Source organism: Vitis vinifera, chromosome 13, assembly GCF_030704535.1.
Source record: "Vitis vinifera cultivar Pinot Noir 40024 chromosome 13, ASM3070453v1".
Classification (NCBI taxonomy): Eukaryota; Viridiplantae; Streptophyta; class Magnoliopsida; order Vitales; family Vitaceae; genus Vitis; species Vitis vinifera.
In genome coordinates this window covers 18,941,337-18,961,294 of record NC_081817.1, presented here as the reverse complement: position 1 = coordinate 18,961,294, position 19,958 = coordinate 18,941,337, and the positions used below count along the sequence as shown (strand labels likewise).

The window sequence follows — 19,958 nt, the reverse complement described above, 5'->3', positions numbered from 1 at the left end:
CCAAGGAACTACTGTGGAGCACTGAAAATGAACTTAAAGGCATGTGCTAAAAGGACAAAATTGAGGGTCTACACTCATCCTTTGGCATTTTCATTCATTAAGACTGCAAAATTTTTCCAAGACAAGCAACTCCTCATCCAAGACTTCTATCTTGTACTAATCCCTTTCCTTTCTAGAGCATGGTCTAGATGGGCCGTTGGATCTCACTACCCATTTTCAATGAATTGAATTGTTGATGTATTAAGAAGGAACCATTGGATGGCTTCATTGATTTTTTTACCCATTTTATCCCAAAAATCCATAGAAGATGGCCAATAAATCAATAGCTTTCTATGACAAAGTAAGAAAATAATGGTTGTCTCATAAAAAATGATTATCCCAATTTTATTAGTGATTTTAGTTGGTAGCTAGCCGATTCTTTTACAATGATTTGATACCTGTCAATATTTTTTCCTTGATACCCAATGACTAATTTTTTGCTAAAATTTTGGGATTTATGTTCCATGTTGTTGATAGAATTGTTAAAGTTCCCTAGTAAAATGATTTTATTCTATGGATTGACAACCTTCTACCGTTCCGATTTTATGTCACTTTTTGCAATTGCAAGAAAGGTTAGCTTAGAGCTGGAAAAGATCTAAAGGGACCCCCTATGGTGGGTGGGGCTTTGGAGAAAAAGCTTCATCTAGTCAAGTGGTCAATAATTTGCACAAACAAGAGGGAGGGGGGATTGGGCTTTAGAAGGTTGTCAATCCTTATCAAAACGCTTCTAGGTAAATGGTGTTGGAGATTTGGATTAGAGAGGGATTCTTTTTGGGAGATGGTGATGAAAAGTAAATATGTGAGGAAGTGAGAGGATGGTGCTCTAGAGTTGTTAGGGAAAGTTATGGATTGGGAGTGTGAAAGACAATAAGAAGTGGGTGGAAGACCTTCAAAAGTAGGATCGGGTTTGTCGGGGGGGGGGGGGGGGGGGATTGGGTGGAGGGTGAAATTATGGAAGGATAAGTGGTGCGGTGATTTGACCCTTAGGGAGACTTTTACTGCCTTGTTTTCTATATCCTTCACTAAAGATGCTTGGGTAGCTGAGATATGAGATCATCAACAAAGGGAAAGGGAATGTTGAAATCCTTAAATCTTGAGGCAATTCCATGATTAAGAGTTAGAGGGGGTGAAGACTTTTTTCAAGCAATTTGAATTGAAGTCTATTGATAGGGAAATTGAAGATTACTTATCCAAAAAAAGGAAAAAAAAGGAAATTGAGGATAAAATGGTATAGAGGATCCAAAATGTTTTTTTTTTTTTTTCAGTTAAATCTCTTTATTCCTCTTTGTCCATTGGAAGCATTGAGACCTTCCATTTTGTCTTTGTTTGGAATTCTTGGACTTAGGTGAGAGTCTGATTCTTCGCTTGGGGTAGGATATTAACTTTAGACTAGCTTATAAGGAGAAGGCGTATGATTCTGCAAAGATGCTATATGTGCAAAGAAAAAGAAGAAACGATGGATCATATCCTTTTTCACTACTTGTAAGCGGTAATATTTTGGGAATTGTTTTCACTCTATTTGGAATAGAGTGGGTCTTACCCTCCTTAGTCAAGAATGATCTTTTGAGTTAGCATGAAACTTTTGTAGTGAGTAAGAGGAATAATGCTCAGACAAGTGCTCCCTTATGCCTTTTTTGGACCATAGGAGGGAGAAAAATGAGTGACCATTTTAAGAATACCAAAAAAACATGTCAAATACTCAAACAATCCTTTATGTATAATTTTTTGGGAATGGGCTAAAGTGCACATATGAGTTGATTTGTTGTTGGTGTTCAACTTTATCGATTGATTAAGCTCCATGTAATGGTTGGGGGCTGTTTCTTATGTTCCCCTCTACCTAGTTATGTGATGCCTTTGTATGCATTATACATACTTCAGTGCGTTCTTTTGTTAGACGCTATTAATACAATGAATATTTACCTATTTAAAAAAAAAATGAATTGCTAAAGTCTGATAATGAAAATAATATTCATGTTATTTTCTCTTTTTCCTTTCTTGGCGTTCCAGATTATTTTTACAGCTAAGTCACATATTTCTCAAGCATAAGGTGTTTAAAAATAGTTCATTGTATCATTGATAACCTAGTTGTGGTTAGTGATCATGCGAAGTGACATTTTCTTCCTTTCAGGGTCTTACATGGTCAACTGGTCTCCTAACCTGCAGACTGCAGTTTCAGATTTGGTATGTTGTATTTATAGGTCCTAGTGTGGGTGCCACTGATTTGCTGCTTTTATGTTTTGAAATTTAGCATGTTACAAAAACCTTCTTTATGTGGTGTTAGGAAGTTGAATATTCTGAAGAACCTGGTACTCTCTATTATATTAAGTATCGCGTTGCTGGAGGTTCAAAGTAATTACTATACTATCATTTCCTACTCTTTGCACAAAAAGTATTCTTGATTTCCTTTTAACATATTTTGTTCAGAAGTTTCTTCTTGTTATACTTGTAATTTTGGTATTCTGAGACATAACATGTCAAGTACGCTGGTGCATTATAGTTGCTTGGTAATTACTCTTGTCCGTTGTGGAATGCATTAAGTAATTTTGCTCATTTTATCTATATTTGGACAATTTACTTGTCCTTTTGCAAGAGTTACGATAACTGGAATTCTCCAAGGCATTAGAGACTATATGGGTTAAAAAAAGATGGTCAAAGGATCAGTTTCTGCCTGAAGGTTGGGGACCAAGAATGTCAAAATTTCATTATAGTGAAATATGCTCCTACCAAATTAATGTAGTTCTTTGGATTCACTATTATTTATCAAAAAAAAAAAAAAAAAAATTGGATTCACCATTTACTATGTTCAAGGCTCAAACTTTTGTAGGAAAAAAGAGGTTTTACAATTTAAGTTTCAAATATTAAGAAAAAGTATAAAATTGATAAAAATAAAATAAACTGTAAACCTGGAAAGGCCAAATGGGTATCAAGACCTGACTTTGTAATGAGGCTTTTCATTCCGATTTTCCTTGTGGAAGGAAACAACTTTGCTAATGTTGCTTAACGACACTCTATGCACAAACTTATTTGCTTGAGCATTGTTATGGTTCCAATGTTAGAGTTCCTTAGTGTTGGATTTATTTAGGTCCTCCATATAGTTTCAGCCTCTTACCATCTTGGAGGTGAAGTCCTAGGAAACTTGGTTAAAAGAAGGGGACAAGAACACTAAATTCCTTCATAAAATGGAAAATGCTTAGAAAGCGATGAATTTTTAGCCAAGATTAAGGTAAATGATAGCGGGCTTTTTGAGGAGGACGAGATAAAGGAGGGGGTAACTTAGTCTTTCTGTAGCCTTTTATTTGATTTTGGTGATTCAGGACCAAGTATTGGTGGATTGTCATTGGGGAGTTTGAGTAAAGAAAGGAGTTTAAGAAGAAGGGAGTTAGAGGAACTGTTGGTTAAGGAAGAGGTCCATTGGAGGCTTTAATCTAGGGTCAAGTGAATAAAAAAAGGGGATTGCAATTCTAAGTTCTCTCATAGAGTGGCCAATGGAAGGCGAAACAGGAAGTTCATTAAGTCATTGGTCTCTAAGGAGGGATGACTCTAAGCAACATTGAAATTATTTTAGAGGAGATTGTAAATTTCTTTGAGAAGCTCTACTCCTAATCCGCAGGTGCTTCTTGGAGGGTTGAAGGTTTAGATTGGGTCCCTATTTCTTGAGAGAGTGTGGCTTAGCTAGACAGGCCCTTCTCTAAAGAGTAGGTACGCCTTGTAATTTTCCAATTGAATAAGGAAAAGACCCTTGGCCCAGATGGGTTCACTATTGCAGTGTATCAAGAGTGTTGGGATGCGATCAAAGAGGACCTTATGAGGGTGTTTCTAGAGTTCCACACTAATGAGATAATAAATCAAAGTACAAATGCTACTTTCATTGCTTTGGTGCCCAAGAAGGAAGGGGTTCAACCCAAAATAGAGATTTTGGATGAGGGGATGTTTGTCTTCAACAAGTTTTGCAATCCTTGTTAATGGAAATGCAAAGGGTTGGGTTAAGGCCATTAGAGGTTTGAGATAAGGGGACCCCCTTTCTCTTTTTCCTTTTACCTTAGTAGCAGATGTTCTAAGTAGGATGATAATTAGAGCAGAGGAAACTAGGTTAATTGAGGTTTCATTGTGGCCAAGGATAGGACTAGAGTGTCTTTATTATAGTTTGCAGATGACGCCATTTTCTTCTCTAAAGCCTCTCAGGAACATCTTCAAAACCTCAAGCTAAACCTTTTGGTTTTTGGGCGAGTATCGGGATTGAAATCAATTTAGAAAAAAACACCCTATTAGGTATTAATACAAGCTAGGTGTTGTTGTCTAGTTTGGCTTCGATCCTTGATTATAGAGTGTCAAAGTGGCCTTTGTCTTATCTGGGTCCTCCCTTAGGAGGGAACCCAAAGACAATAGGGTTTTGGGATCTGGTGGTTGAGAGAATATTGAGGAGGTTGGTGGAAAAAGGTTTTTTTTTTTTTTTTCCTCTTTGAGGAGGAGGAGGAGGAGGAGGAGGGGGGGGGGGGGGGGGGGATGTTTAATTCAGTCAAGTCTGTCTCACATTTCTCTCCCTCTTCAAGATCCTAGTATCAATAGCCTTAAAGATTGAAAAACTACAAAGGGATTTCCTTTGGTTTGGGGCGGGGGAAGGGAAGAAAGATCATCTTATTAGGTGGGATGTTGTTTGTAAGCAAAAGGAGTTAGGAGATTTGGGATTTGGGATTTGGGAAGACTTCCTTGGAAATAATACTCTCTTAGGGAAATGGCTTTGCAGGTTCCGTAGGGAAAGGAGTGGTCTTTGGCATCAAATTATTGCGAGTATTTATGGGACGCATCCTAATGGATGGGATGCCAACATGGTGGTTAGATGGTCATACAGATGTCCTTGGAAGGCTATTGCACAAGTTTTCCAGGGTTTCTCCCCATATATCTGCTTAGTGGTTGGGAATGGGGAGAGAATCCGTTTTTGGGAAGATCTATGGAGGGGTAACCAACCTTTGTGCTCTCAATTCCCTGGTCTTTATAGAGTTGTTTATGTGAAAACCTCACCATTTCTGTTGTCCTTGGCAATTCGTATCCACTCTCTTGGAATTTTAATTTTGGTCATAATCTCACTGATACGGAAATTGAACTCTTTTAGAGACTCATGTCCTCCCTTAGTTTAGTGCATTTTTCTCCTTTTATGGTAGATTCAAGAGTTTGGTCTTTGTCCTCATTAGGCTTGTTTACTGTTAAATTTTTTTTCTTGCCCTTGTCAGATTTCTCAAATCATGTCTTGTTCATTATGACCAAGTTTTTGTGGAGATCAAAAGCCCCTTCAAAGGTTAGGGCCCTTGCTTGGTTAGTAGTACATGGGAAGGTAAACACCAATGACAAACTGCAGTTGAGAAGGCCTTACAAATCCCTTTCTTCTCAATGGTGCATTCTATGCAAAGGAAATGGAGAATCGATTGACCACCTTTTTCTACATTGCCCTTTAACTATTGGGCTTTGGCACAAGCTCTTCAATCTAGCAGGGTTGGATTGGGTTCTGCCAAGGAGTATTGAGGACATGATGATTATTGCTTTTAGAGGTTTAGAGAATTCAATTAGAGATAAGAAGACACTTTAGCAAATCACTTGCCTCACTTTGTTGTGGATAGTGTGGTAAGAGAAACACTAGAATTTTTTAGGATAAAGGAAAATTGGAAGGGATGTTATGAGATTTACTTCATTTGTATTCCTTTCTATGGGCCTCTTGTATTGTTGTTTTTAGAGGAGTTCCTCTTAGTGTTTTACAACTCAACTGGATTGCGATTTATGATTCAAAAGTTTGAGATAGTTGGGGATTATCTTTGTATATAGTTTTCTATAGTGGGGTGTATTCTTACTTTGATCAAATTCTGTATTTTGAGGGAAGGACCTCTCATCCTTCTCTTGTATCTTTACTACTATTAATACAATATTTTTCGTTTTTGATTAAAAAAGAGAAGAATACAAAAGAAGTGAAAGAGAATTTCAATTAATTTTTTTCTTTTATTATATCATATTCAAGTACCTTTCAAGATTTTTTTAGTCGACTCCTTGTATCCTAGAATTTGAGAGATCAAACAATTACACACATACCTACACATAATACCCATACCCAAACTGTAGAAACTGAGAATAATTTTAAAATTCATTCAAAACTGTGTTTTTTACATAAACAGATTTCTATTTAACAAATACACAGAGAGCAATCAAAAAGGAAAAAAATACAAATATGGAAGAACATAATTTATCCACAATTGGGGCCTCAATCTTTCCCTCATATCCTACCAATCATCATTCAAAATTATAACGTATTTCCACACTCCCCCTCAAGTTGGATCATAGATATTAATCATGTCCAACTTGCAAATAAAGTCTTCAAAGCTTGATTTCTGTAACCCCTTGGTGTCTGTCCACTTTTATATATTTGGTTTTGTCGTGCTGAAGAGGATTATGAGAAATACTAATGGCAGCTTTGTTGTCACAATAGAGTTTAATGGGGAGATCTATTGTAATGTGTAGTTCTTCCAACAGTTTCTGCAACCATAGTCCTTCACACATACCTTGTGCAACTGCTTTGAATTCAACTTCGACACTGCTTTTGGCTACTACACTCTGCTTCTTACTTCTCCATGTTACTAAATTCCCCCAAATATAGGTACAGTAACCTGTAGTAGACCTTCTGTCATTTGCTGATCCAGCCCAATCTGCGTCTGTGTAGATCTCTACTTTCTTACTATCACTCTTCTTGAAGAATAGTCCTCTCCCTGGAGAACCCTTTAGGTATCTAAGGATCTTGTACACTGCTTTCAGATGACTTTCCTTTGGTGAGTGCATGTACTGGCTTACCACGCTTACGGCAAAAGCAATGTCAGGTCTAGTGTGAGAAAGGTAGATCGGTTTACCTACTAGTCGTTGATATTTCTCTCTATCCATGGCCTTTCTGTCACTTTCCATCCTGTTTCTTGCCTTGATAGGGGTATCGCTTGGCTTGCATCCCAGCATGCTAGTCTCAGTCAACAAGTCAAGTACATACTTTCTTTGGGAAATACTAATTCCCTTCCTTGATTTGACGAGCTCCATTCCTAGGAAATACTGCATTTAACCCAGATATTTCACCTCAAATTCTGTGGCTAAGACCTTCTTCAACCTTTCCACTTCTCCAGTGTCATCTCCAGTGAGAATGATGTCATCGATATACACGATTAGAATGGTCATCCTTCCATCATTGGAATGTTTGAAGAACATAGTATGATCCAATTGTCCTTGTTGGTATCCTTGGTTCTTAATCACCTTTGCAAATCTATCAAACCATGCTCTGTGTGATTGTTTGAGACCATAAAGAGATTTCTTCAATTTGCATACCCTGGTTTCTTCTTCTTCTTCCTTACAGAACCCTGGTGGTAGCATCATAAACACTTCTTCTAGTTCCCCATTCAAAAAGGGATTCTTGATATCAAACTGATGGAGTGGCCAGTCGAGGTTTGCTGCCAAGGACAAAAGAACTTGTATAGTGTTCAGCTTTGCTACTGGTGCAAATGTCTCGGTATAGTCGATGCCATAGGTTTGAGTGAACCCCTTTGCAACTAGGCGGGCTTTGTATCGTTCTACTGTGCCATCCGCCTTATATTTCATTGTGAATATCCATTTACAACCCACTGGTTTCTTCCCCCTTGGCAAATTTATCACTTCCCAAGTCTCATTTTTTTTCCAATGCCCTTATTTCTTCCATCACAGCCTCTTTCCATTCTGGAATTTCCAAGGCTTCTTGAATGTTTTTAGGAATCTGGATTTTGTCAAGGTTAGTTGTAAAAGCACAGCACTTTGCAGAAAGAGAATTATAAGACACAAATTTCGAGATAGGATGGAGAGCACATGAACGAGGTTGTTTCCTAAGAGCAATGGGTAAGTCACCTGTTAACTGATTAGAATTGGAGCCATACTCCCGAGGGGTTGGAACTATCACCGGTTCTGACTCTTTTAGTGCTTTAGAGATAAGTGTCTCATTGAACTTCGATTTTGGCCTCATTGAGTAGACAAGTGTTTTCCTATTTGTCTGTAATTCCGTATCTCCCCCTGAGTTTAAGTGTCCTTCTATATTAGGCGAAGGGGTAGATATAAGGCACGGAGTGGATTCAAACATAGCAACATCAAGATAGTCAAAGGTTAAGGAAGGTCTAGTTTCACTCATGGACTCCCCTTGAAGCGAGTATTAGGGAGTATGCTCAAAAAATGTGACATCTAAGCTAACATATAACTTCTGTGAAATTGGGTCATAGCATTTGTAACCTTTTTGTGTGGAAGAGTAGCCAAGAAAGACACATTTAAGCGCTCTGGGATCAAATTTGTTCCGCTTAGGTCCGTGAGTGTGGACAAACACAGTGGACCCAAAGACACGAAGTGGAACATGTGCATCAAGTCTCGAATGAGGAAAAAACTCTTAGAATTTCTGGAGGGGTGTGGCAAAAGATAGGACCCGACTAGGCATTCGGTTAATAAGTTATGTGGCTGTCAAAATGGAGTCACCCCAAAATTGTGAGGGCATCTGAGATGTAAACAGCAAAGCACGAGCAACTTCAAGAATATGTCTATTTTTCCATTCTGCAACCCCGTTTTGCTGAAGGGTGTCAACACAAGAACTTTAATGTATAATACCATTTTCTTGTAGGTAAGTGCTCAAGGAGTGATTGAAATACTCGGTACCATTATTAGTACGAAGAATTTGAATTTTGGTGTGAAACTGAGTTTGTATCATAGAATGAAAGTTCATGAAGACTGATCGAACCTCAGTTTTATCAGTCAACAAATATACCCAACACAGGCGAGTATGATCTTCAATAAAAGTAATAAACCATTTTTTATGGATCCTATTAGGGGTACGTCAGGGACCCCATAGATCACTATGAATCAGAGTAAATGGTATGGATGGTTTATACTTAGATTTAGGAAAAGATGCCCGATGATGTTTGGCAAGTTCACACACTTCACACTGAAAATCCAATAAAGTTTTATTTGAACATAGTGAAGAAAATAAATGTTTTAAGTACTGAAAACTAGGATGACCCATCCTTCTGTGCCATAACAAAAGTTCGCTGTCCTTAGGATAAGATGCAAAATTACAAACAATAGGAGGACACTGTCTAAGCATATCAGTTTTTTCGAAGTAATATAGACTCTCACGTTCCTTAGCATTGCCAATCGTCTTCCCCGATGATAGGTCCTGAAAAACATAATGAGATGGTAGGAATTTAGTTGAGCAATTAGACCTTTTGGTAAACTGGCTAATAGATAGCAAATTGCAAGACAAATTAGGTACATGTAGGACAGGGTTGAGAGTAATAGACAACAACTGGTGATAAAGTACCATTTGCAATTTTTATTTTTAAATTACCGGCACAGGGAGAATATGTAGAAAATAAATGATGAGCATCAGTCGTATGATCAGATGCACCAGAGTCAATAATCCAAGGAGTAGTATGAGTCATGGTGCTAAGTACTATAAAAAAAGTACCTTTTTTGGCCAAAGAACCAGAGGATAAAGTGGTAGAAGACTGACTAGAGGCTTGGAAATTAGAAAAAAGCTCATATAATTTCGCAAGCTGGTCGGAATTAAACCCCACACTAGAAGTTGACTGACAAATTTCTATGGGTGTTTTATTTGCTTGGGTTTCGGTGGAGGCCTGATGACTATGGGCTTTATTGGGTTGTCTAGGCTTCCTATCTGTGGGCTTGCCATGTAAAGCCCAACAAGTGTCTTTAGTGTGGCCTAACTTCTTACAATGCTCACAATAAGTCCTCTTGGACTGTCTTGGGCTTAGCCTACTAGATCCAGCTGCATGAGGCCCACGTTCAGTAGCAACATGAGGCCCATGAGTTAAAAGGGCTGAACCCTCAGGCCCAAATGAGAGATCCAGCATCACTCTCCTTCTGTTTTCCTATTGTCGCACCTCGGAGAAGACTTCTCGGATGGAGGGCAACGATCGGCGACTGAGAACCCTACTCCTGAGGTCGTCAAGCTTGCGGTTTAGCCCTACTAGGAACTCGAACACCCTCTCGTTCTCCATCTTCTTCTTGAAGCACACACTATCACCCTGCACTCCCACTCCTCTTCGTAGCTGAGATCGAGATCTTGCCACGAACCCAGCATCTTGGTGTAGTATTCCGTGACTTCCCGATCTCCTTGCTTCATCTGCCAAAGCCGCGTCTTGATTTCAAAGATTTGGGAAGCATTCTCGGCATTGGGATACGTTTCCTGTATCGCATCCCACACGTCCTTTGCCGTTGGGGGGAACATGTAAGTCTTTCCAATGGCTAGTTTCATGGAGTTAATCAAGCATGAGGTGATAAAGGAGTTTTCGGACCGCCATTTCTGGGATGCTGCTACATCAGTTGGAGGTGGTCGCCGAGTCTCGTCGGTAAGGAACCTTAGCTTTCCCTTTCCGTCAATAACGAGCTTGATTGCTTGAGCCCACTCTCTGTAATTCTTACCATTTAGTTTTTCAACGATAAGGTGGAGTGGTGAGTTGTCGAATGCACCGACGGGACCCATTGAAGAGTGTATCTCCGACACTCTCATGGTTGTTTCCTCTTTGGGCATCCATGGACAAATTAGGGTTTTAGAGCAAACGAGGCTCTGATACCATGTAGAAACTGAGAATAATTTTAAAATTCATTCAAAACTGTGTTTTTTACATAAACGGATCCCTATTTAACAAATACATAGAGAGCAATCAAAAAGGAAAAAAATACAAATATGGAAGAATACAATTTATCCACAATTGGGGCCTCAATCTTTCCCTAATATCTTACTAATCATCATTCAAAATTATAACGTATTTCCACACAAACCCATGTAATATAGGCTGAATCAATGACCCAATGGTTAGATGAGACATTATCATGATTGAGTAAAATTAATAGAGCTTAAGTTCCTAGTTTGTTCCAAATTTTGGACAAGGTCTCCCATTAACTTTTGGTGGAAGGGGCATTATTAAAGGTTGAGCTATTCCATCTGGTGCGTTAGGTTCAAAATTATCGACAGTTATTCTTTGAGACACCTTCTTATAGGGTTGGTTGCTTCCTTTGTCATAAGAGAAGAAGGTTTTCCATATGGTTTTTAAACATGTTTCTCTTGTATGTCTCTATTTGTTACAATAGTCACATCACCTAGTGTCTTTCCTCATGGTTTTTTTTTTCTATGCTTTCTTATGACCAGTAGCAGCAGAGTTAGCACTCTCTTGAATTATTTTATTGTCGTGCTTTCTTGTGAAATGGGTTTCATCATCATAGTTCTACTATCTTCTTCACTACTCGCATAAGAGAAAGCTTCATTGAAAGATGGAAAAAGTTTCTTACCAAGTATTCAACCTCTAGCCTCATCAAATTCAGAATCAAGCCCGCCTAAAAATTAAAAGACTTAGCCTCGCTCCAAGATTTTTGACAAGATTGTCACATCCTCTGGTGTTTTCATCTCTAAAAGTTAATGTAGATCCAATTCTTGCCATAAAACCACTATCGTGTTGTACTGTGAAATCTCCCTATTTTGTATTGTGAATTGTTGTCTTCAACTCAAATATACTAGTAGCATTTTCTTTCTTGGAATATGTCCAAGATATCACAACCTAAACTTCTTTAGTAGTATAAAGGAATAGAAAAGGTTTATTGATCTCATGTTACATAGAGTTGATCAACCATGAGAGGACCTAGGAGTTTTCAGCTTCCTATAATTTGAAAGAAGGATATGAGATTTTCGGTGCCTAAATGTTATCACTCTTACCCATATTTTCTCTACTCTTAGGGAAAAGTTGCACAACTTGTGACCACCTAAGAGATGTACCACCATTTAGTTTTTTGAGAGTAATTTGGAGGGTTGGATTATCATAATGGTCGTTGGATTATCATGATGGGTGATAGATCTAGGCCACTGGGTTGTTTCAGTAGGAGTTCCTTTAGAAATTCCTGCTATTAGAAAAAACAAAAAGGTAGAAAGAGAAGAAAGAAACGGATGTAAAGGTGATGAAGGCCAAAAACAATGCCAGGAAAGGATTAACTTTGATGCCATGTGGATGAAGAAATGAAGAGAGAAGAAAATGACCCCGCACTTGACTAGACTAAAGAAATTTATAAAGTATAAATACAAGATTTGTACAATTATTTGAGGAAAGAAAAAAAGTCTAATATACATCTCTATACAATCCCTAGAAATACTCCATGTTCTACACTTTGCCAAACTTACCAAATATACACAAAACATTGACTAAATTAGATTCTATGAATCTCAATAGATTCAAGAACATATCTTGAGTGAATTTTATGGGGATTGATATGTACTTTCTTAAAAAATGATGGAGAAGACGCAGAGGTTCTCTCTGGAAAAGAAGGCATTCCACGTTAGGTTTGAAGGTGAGTCCGGAGGTACATGATTATAACTTTCAGAGTATAGTAAAGGCTCTGTCTTCTCTTTAGGCTTTGAGAAGGAAGAGGTTGGCTGGTTAATCGAGCATTTGGTGAAGGCTATTATGTTGAAGAGTTTCATGGGTTTCAACAAAAAATGCAGAGGAAAGTCCGGAGTTCACTTAACGGAGGTAAGCTTCAACAATAATGGTAGGTTTATCAGTCTTTTGGAGTTTGCCTCCAAAAGAAAGTCAACTTTTCTGAAAATCCTTGAGGGCGAGAAAGGCAAGGTTGGGAGCAACTAAAAAAATGCTATTTCTTCAATGCTGGTGGTCCCTTCCTTGACGATAGTTGAAAAGGAAAGGTAGTGCAGGGATGAAAGTATAAAATACAAAAATGTGGGTCCTTTGCAAGCGTAGTCAAAGAGGAAGGACAAAGGCGAGGAGGTACTGTTCCGATTGGGAGGTGGGTGAGAGTAATGGTTTGCAAGTGTCTTGTATCTTTGTTGATTAGGTTGAGGTTGATCATGCTTTAGCGAGATTCTTTGGGCAGAAAGGCGTGGTGACTATCGTCCCTTTCTCTATTGGAAAAGGTTTATTTTTTATAGAAACAGTTGAGGAAACCACTTTTCTTCAAGAGTTGGGGATTTTCAAGATTCAGGGAGGGTACACAGTCAAATTGAGAAGGTGGTCTCCTAGGGAAAAGACAAAAGTTTTGGGGAAGTTCAGAAGAGGATAGATTGATTTGCGTGGTTTGCCCTTCCATTTATGGTCTGAGGAACATTCGAAGAAAATTGTGGAGAAGGGGACGATGGTAGAGATTGATTGGCGAATTGTGAAATTGTTTGACCTTTCTAAGGCAAGGGTGAAAATATCAATGAAGGAACACACTGTTCTTATTGCTTTGATTAAGGTGAAAGATGGGAGGTGGGCTTTTACGATATCAGTTGTAGTGGTTGGAGTTGAAGACGAAAAGTGGGTTAGAGGAATGGCTGAGTTGACTCGGAGGAAGAATGAGTCCCACTCAAGGACAGGTGGCAGAAGGATGATTGAGAAGGAAAATCTAACTACTAAGGTTTAGTCTTTTAATGGGGAACTTAGCAAACATCAATGTGGAGTAGGAGGTCAAATGGGTGAGGAAGCCTTTAAGGGGATGCATGGCATAAGGAGTGCGTTAGTGGGGAAAAACTGTCCCCCACCTGCCCTCTCTGTAATTTGAATTCAAATAAAGAGAGTAATGGGACCTTTAGGCCAACAGTATGCGGTGAAGATGTGGCCTGTGGGGGTAAGGCCCATTCATGTGTTAAGGAGTGGTATTGGGCTTCAAATACTGTGTAGAAGGGAAGGGCCCATTTCTCTTAAGAACCCGCACCTTTTTGGTTAAAGCAAAAGTGGGTCGGGAGAGGGGAAATAAATTAAATGAAAGCTGACTTACAATATTGGGCCAAGAGTTGGGTGGAGCTTAGCTTGAAGCTGGGAAAGGCTCTTTATGCAGAGAAGGCTCCTCTCTGCTTGTTTCTCTTGCAAAAGGGACGATAAGCTTAGAAGCCTCTTCTTCTTAGCTAGGGGGTTCCGTCCCAAAAATTGGTTTGAAGAAGTTGCGGACAAGCCCTAATCTTTCAATTTTTGGTTACCGACAAGGGCTTCGAAGACAAAGTGGGCCTTCATAGAAGGAAGATCTAGTTCCAGCACAAGATGTTCTGTCATAGGACGCTGCTCTTGAAGTGGGGTTACAAAAGGCATGAAGGTTCAACTCAAGTCCTTGCACTTCTAAACGTCGATTAGGGCTTCAAAGAATAAGTTTTAGGGAAGGGGCTATGTTGACAGTTGGCGACGCGGGTACGAGTGAATGCCCTGTTCAGTAAATGTCTTCAATAAAGGTATCTAATCAGCTTGGAGGGAAGGCGAAATTTTGCTCAACTCCTAACACTGTGGATAGAGGAGATTATGAGGGAATTAGGGTTTTGATCATTGTGGCTCTTCAATCCTAGTTTTTCCTTCTAGTCTAGTAACTAGAGCAAAAAGGTAGTCCTTAGAGGGGGCTTGTGGTTTGTTGGTAGAGGAAAACAAAGAGGTAGCTTTGTCTTCTTTCTCTCAATCATCATTTCTAGCTCTTCCCCCCTCCTCTGTCTTGGCACATCAACCTTTGTTTTATTTTGATCTCACTCTTCCCAATTCAGTCAATCTGTCTCAGTCTCATATTGAATTCCAAATAGTATCTGATTCCCAAAAAAAGGACAATGGCGCTTTGTGTGAGTATTTTGTTGGCAATCTTGACCTAGATATTGTGGAGTCCTAATTAGCTTGTCTGAACAAAGTGCTTAAGGGTACTAACTTCCTTAAGACTCTACCCAGTGTGCCTAGTGAGCCCCCTAATCTAATTACAGAATGCCTTGTTGAAGCTGAGTTTTCCTCTTTGGGTGGGTTTTGAATAGAGAGTTTTCTGCCCAGCAAAATAGCTAGAGTTCATTTGGTCTTAAGTTCTATTAATGTCAAGGTATATTCTAGGCAAAAGAACAGACTTTCCATAGGTCTTTGAGATTCACAGGAACTGGTTCGAGGATTTAGGGACAGAGGGGTTTTTGTCATGAAGATCATCAACTAGAACATTCGAGGATTGGGTTGTAGGAAAAAACAAAGGGTGGTTAAAGATTTTTTGTGACATGAGAACCCAAATGTCATAATGTTTCAAGAAACAAAAAGAGAGGTGTGTGGTAAGAGGTTTGTTGGTAGTGTTTGGATGAATGGGAATAAGGATTAGGCTTCTCTTTCGGCTTGTGGGACTTCAGGAGGGGTTTTGATTATTTGGGATTCAAAGAAACTAAGTAGTGGGGGGGGGTGTGTTAACAAGTTCCTTTTCTATCTCAATCAAGTTTTTGAAGGATGGCATTAGGCCCCTTTGGTTGTCCTTAGCTTATGGTCCAAATAATGCCATACTTAGGAAGGATTTTTGGGTGGAGCTCTTGGACCTTTTTAACTTAACCTTTCCATTTTGGTGTGTGGGGGATGATTTTAATGTCACAAGGGGAATTTCAGAAAAATTATGTGGTTTTGGATTAACAACTAATATGAGCAACTTCGATGGTTTCATAAGAGAGAGTGAGTTAATTGACCCCCCTTTACTTTGCTTCTTTCACTTGGTCAAACATGCAAGATTCCTTAGTGTGTAAGAGATTGAACTGGTTTCTATACTCAAATGAGTGGGAGTAAAATTTTCCTCAAAGTATTGAAGAAGTTCTTTCTAGACAGACCTTGGAGCATTGCCCGATTGTTTTAGACACCAATCCATTCAAGTGGGGACAAACTCCTTTTAGATTTGAGACCACGTGGTTGCAACACCCAAAGTTCAAAGATTGCTTTAGTAGTTGGTGGAGAGTTTTTAGGGCGATGGGTGGGAAGGACATAAGTTCATGTGGAAGCTATAATTTGTTAAGTCCAAATCAAAAGAAACGAATAAAGAATCATTTGGAGAGCTAAAGGAAAGGAGAAAGAGCATCCTTAATGATATTGTTAACATTGATGTTGTTGAGCAAGAAGGGAATCTTTCTCTTGAGCTGTCAACACAAAGGACTTTGAGAAAAGGGGAGTTGGAGGAACTATTGTTGAGGGAAGATGTACATAGGAGACAAAAAGTTAGGGTGAAATGGGCAAGAGAAGGGGACTGCAATTCAAAGTTTTTTTACATGGTGGCTAATGGTAGACGAAATATGAAATTTATCAAGATCTTTTTTTTTATATATTTTTTTTTAAAGATAAAAGGATGTATATTAAACGAGAAGAGGAAGCACCAAAAACAGTGCTGTCAAAGCATACAGGGAGTAAACATAAAAAGCCCAAAGACACTCCGAGGGGGAAAGGATAGAAACACACCACCTTTCCTTACTTAGAGCCTAACCAATCTAAAAAACTTACAAGAGAAGAAGGGCTCAAAACTATAGTCACCCTAACCCAAGACCAAATATTACATACAAAAGAATATTTCAGTCTTTGAAGCGAAAGCTCCTCATTCCCAAAAGCTAATAAATTTATTTCCTCCCAAACTGACCAAAATATACATAAGGGGGCCATTTGCCAAACCTTTTTTCGAGCTTTCCCCACAAATGCTCCATGCCACCCAAGAAGAGTTTCCTTCATTGTACACGAGAGAGTCCAAGCCACACCAAAAAGGGAGAAAAGAAGATTCCACAGAACTCGCGTCTTTACACAATGAAGTAAAAGGTGATCCACCGTCTCTACTTTAGAGAGGCATAGAAAACACTTGTTTGTCAATGAGTACCCCCTCCTTTGAAGTTGCTCCAAAGTTAAGACTTTACCCCAAGAAGCCTCCCAAGTGAAGAAGGCCACCTTAGGAGGCACACTCACCCGCCAATACTATCACTAGGGAACAAATAAGAACCTCCGGGCTCCAAAATGGAATAAAGAGACTTGACTGAGAAAGCGCCACACTTTGATGCTATTCAAAACACTCTATCTTCCTCCTCCCTTTGCACCTGGAAGGCTTGGATCTTATGCAAAAAACGCTCCACTAACTCAATCTCCTAATCATTAAACGCCCTTGCGAAAAGAGGGGTCCAACCATCCCCATCACCAATGGGATTCCAAACATCCGCAACCCAAGCATTCTTAGACAAAAAGATGGGAAATAAAGAAGGGAAGGACTCACAAAGTGACTCATCTCCACACCACTTGTCCGTCCAAAATCTCACCTTTGCCCACTACCCACTTGGTAGGCTAACCTACCAATTAAAAACAACCACTCCTTCCTAATTGCTTTCCAAAGCCCAACACTGTATCTCCCACTTACCGCCCGAGTGTGCTATCCCCCCTCCTCTTCACCATACTTGTGAGTAATGACTTGCTTCCAAAAAGCCTCTCTTTCATTGACAAACTGCCAATTCCACTTACTTGAGAGAGCGATATTCATTAGAGCTAAATTTCTCACACCCAACCCACCTTTCCTTTTATCTAGGCAAACCAAGTTCTACCTAACAAGATGCGACTTTTGGACAAGAGCTCCTTCTCCCCATAGAAAATTCCTCTGAATCTTCTCTAATCTCAACCTCACTTTTCTTGGCAAGTAAAAAAGAGACATAAAGTAAATAGGCATGCTAGAAAGAGTGCTTCGGATTAGAGTGAGTCTCCCTCCTTTTGAAATATACTGCCTCTTCCACATTGTAAGCCTATTTTGAAAACACTCTTCAACACCATCCCACACAGCCACTGATTTGAAGGGGGCCCCCAAAGGCAAACCCAAATAGTAGGAAGGGAGCCCACCCACTTTACAACTCAACTCTAAGGCCAAGTCCTCTATATCATGCACCCTACCCACCGGGATTAACTTACTCTTCTCCAAATTGATCTTCAACCCTGAACACGCCTCAAACCACATGAAAAGCTAGCTTAGATGAGTCATCTGGCCTAAAGACTCTTCACAAAATACCAACGTATCATCCGCAAATAACAAGTGTGAGATTAGAATCCCCTCACCGCTCCAGCCTCTTACCCTCCACCCAGATAAGAAGCCCCCACTAATAGCCCTTCTCAATAAACAACTAAACACCTCCATGGCTATCACAAACAAATAAGGGGAGAGGGGATCTCCTTGTCTCAGTCCCCTCGAGCTTTGGAAAAAATCGGAAGGAGAACCATTTATTAAAATAGAATATTTCACAGTAGAGATGCACCATTCTATCCACTATTCCCTAAAGCAGATGACACCATTTTCTTTTCTAGGGCCCATGTGGAAGAACTGCGAACTCTTAAGATTATCTTGTTAGTGTTTGGGAAAATATCTAGACTTAAGGTCAATCTTGACAAGAGTACCCTTTGTAGCATCAACCTCGATCAAGATTATCTCACTAGGTTGGCATTTTCACTTGATTGCAAGGCTTCTAATTAGCTTATTCCCTATGTGGGTCTTCCCTTGAGGGAGAACCCAAAGGCTTGTGTTTTTTGGGATCCAGTGAATGAGAGAATCTCGCGAAGATTAGATGGATGGAAAAAAACTTATTTATCATTAGGCAGAAGGATAACTCTCATCCACTCATGCCTTTCTCATATTCCTAGCTACTTTCTATCCTTGTTCAAGATTCCCACTGTAGTGGTCATCGAAATTGAGAAATTGTAAAGAGGCTTTCTTAGGTTAGGTGTTGGGGAATGCAAGAGAGACCATCTTATTAGTTGAGATTTAGTGTGTAAGCCAAAGGTGGAAGGGGGATTGGGGCTTAGGAAGATTTCTCTAAGGAATCGTGTTCTTTTAAGAAAATGGCTATGAAGGTTTCCTAGGGAAAGTTCTGCTCTATGGCATTAGGTCACTCTAAGCATATATGATACACATACTAATGGATGGGATGCCAACACTATAGTTAGGTGGTCACATCGTTGCCCTTAGAAGGCTATTGCACAGGTTTTTCAGGATTTTACTAGGTACACTCAATTTGTGGTGGGAGACGGGAAGAGAATTTGTTTTGTGGGGGGACCAACCTTTGGGCTCCCAATTTCTAGGACTTTTCAGAATAGTCACAACTAAAAATCTTCCCATCTCTTCAATTCTTAGGTCTACTTTTCCCTTCTCTTAGAACTTTAATTTCCGTTATAACCTTTCCAATTCCGAGATAGAAGAATTAGAAAGCCTCATGTCTTCTCTTACTTGTTTGCACTTAACCCCATCTATTCTAGATGTGAGAACTTGGTTTTTATCTTCTTTAAGGTTATTTACAGTTAAGTCTTTCTTTTTAGTCTTGTCCCACCTTTTTGATTTATATCCTACTTTCCCTACTAATTTTGTTTGGAAATCTCAAGTCTCTTTTAAGGTTAAATCCTTTGTTTGGTTAGTGGTACACAAGAAGGTAAATACTAATAACATGCTATAGTTGAGGAGGCCCTACAAAGCTCTCAGTCTTGATATCTATAAGTTGTGTATGGAGTATAGAGAATCAATAGATCATCTCTTCTTACATTGTCCTTTGACGATGGGGCTATGACACAGGTTATTTCGAATAGCCAAGATGGATTGAGTTCCCTTGAGAAGCATTTGTGACATGATGACCATTAATTATAAGGGATTGAGAAGATCCAAGAGAGGTCTAGTATTGTGATAAATCCCTTGTATCGCTTTAATTTGGGTTGTGTGGCGGGAAAGAAATGCTAGGATTTTTTAGGACAAGACAAGGAATACCATTCACTTCCTTGCTTCTTTTTGGGCATCTAGTACCACAACTTTTAAGGGCATTCCTCTTAATGTGGTTCAACTAGATTAGTTAGCGGTGTGTAACTCCAAGGGCGTGGGTTAGTAAGGAGATGTTGCTTTTTGTAATTACCAAATGACTTTTTGCTTTTGGTATTAAGTATGTTTAGCTTTCGTTTGTGGGAGGATTCCTCATCCTTCTATTATACTTCTTAATTCCTATTTCAATTTAATGCATTGCTGTTTCTTATAAAAAAAAAAAGGAAAAAGAAAAACAGATCTTGAAGGTCTCTCCTGCGGACAAAGGTCAACCAAGGAAATAACATTTGGAATTTTGTTACCAACTTTTTGTTACCAAACTA

The 19,958-nt window shown here is 39.2% G+C and overlaps 1 protein-coding gene across 2 annotated transcripts in view; it reads left to right on the top strand.

Moving 5' to 3' along the window:
* LOC100260814 (valine--tRNA ligase, chloroplastic/mitochondrial 2) overlaps positions 1 to 19,958 on the top strand; it is a 102,845-nt gene that overhangs the window by 47,405 nt on the left and 35,482 nt on the right. For both annotated transcript variants that reach the window (XM_019224272.2, XM_002270770.5), the window contains 2 exons: positions 2,168 to 2,220; positions 2,321 to 2,388. In XM_019224272.2, the coding sequence (XP_019079817.1) occupies positions 2,168 to 2,220; positions 2,321 to 2,388 (121 nt within the window). The remainder of the gene's footprint in view (positions 1 to 2,167; positions 2,221 to 2,320; positions 2,389 to 19,958) is intronic.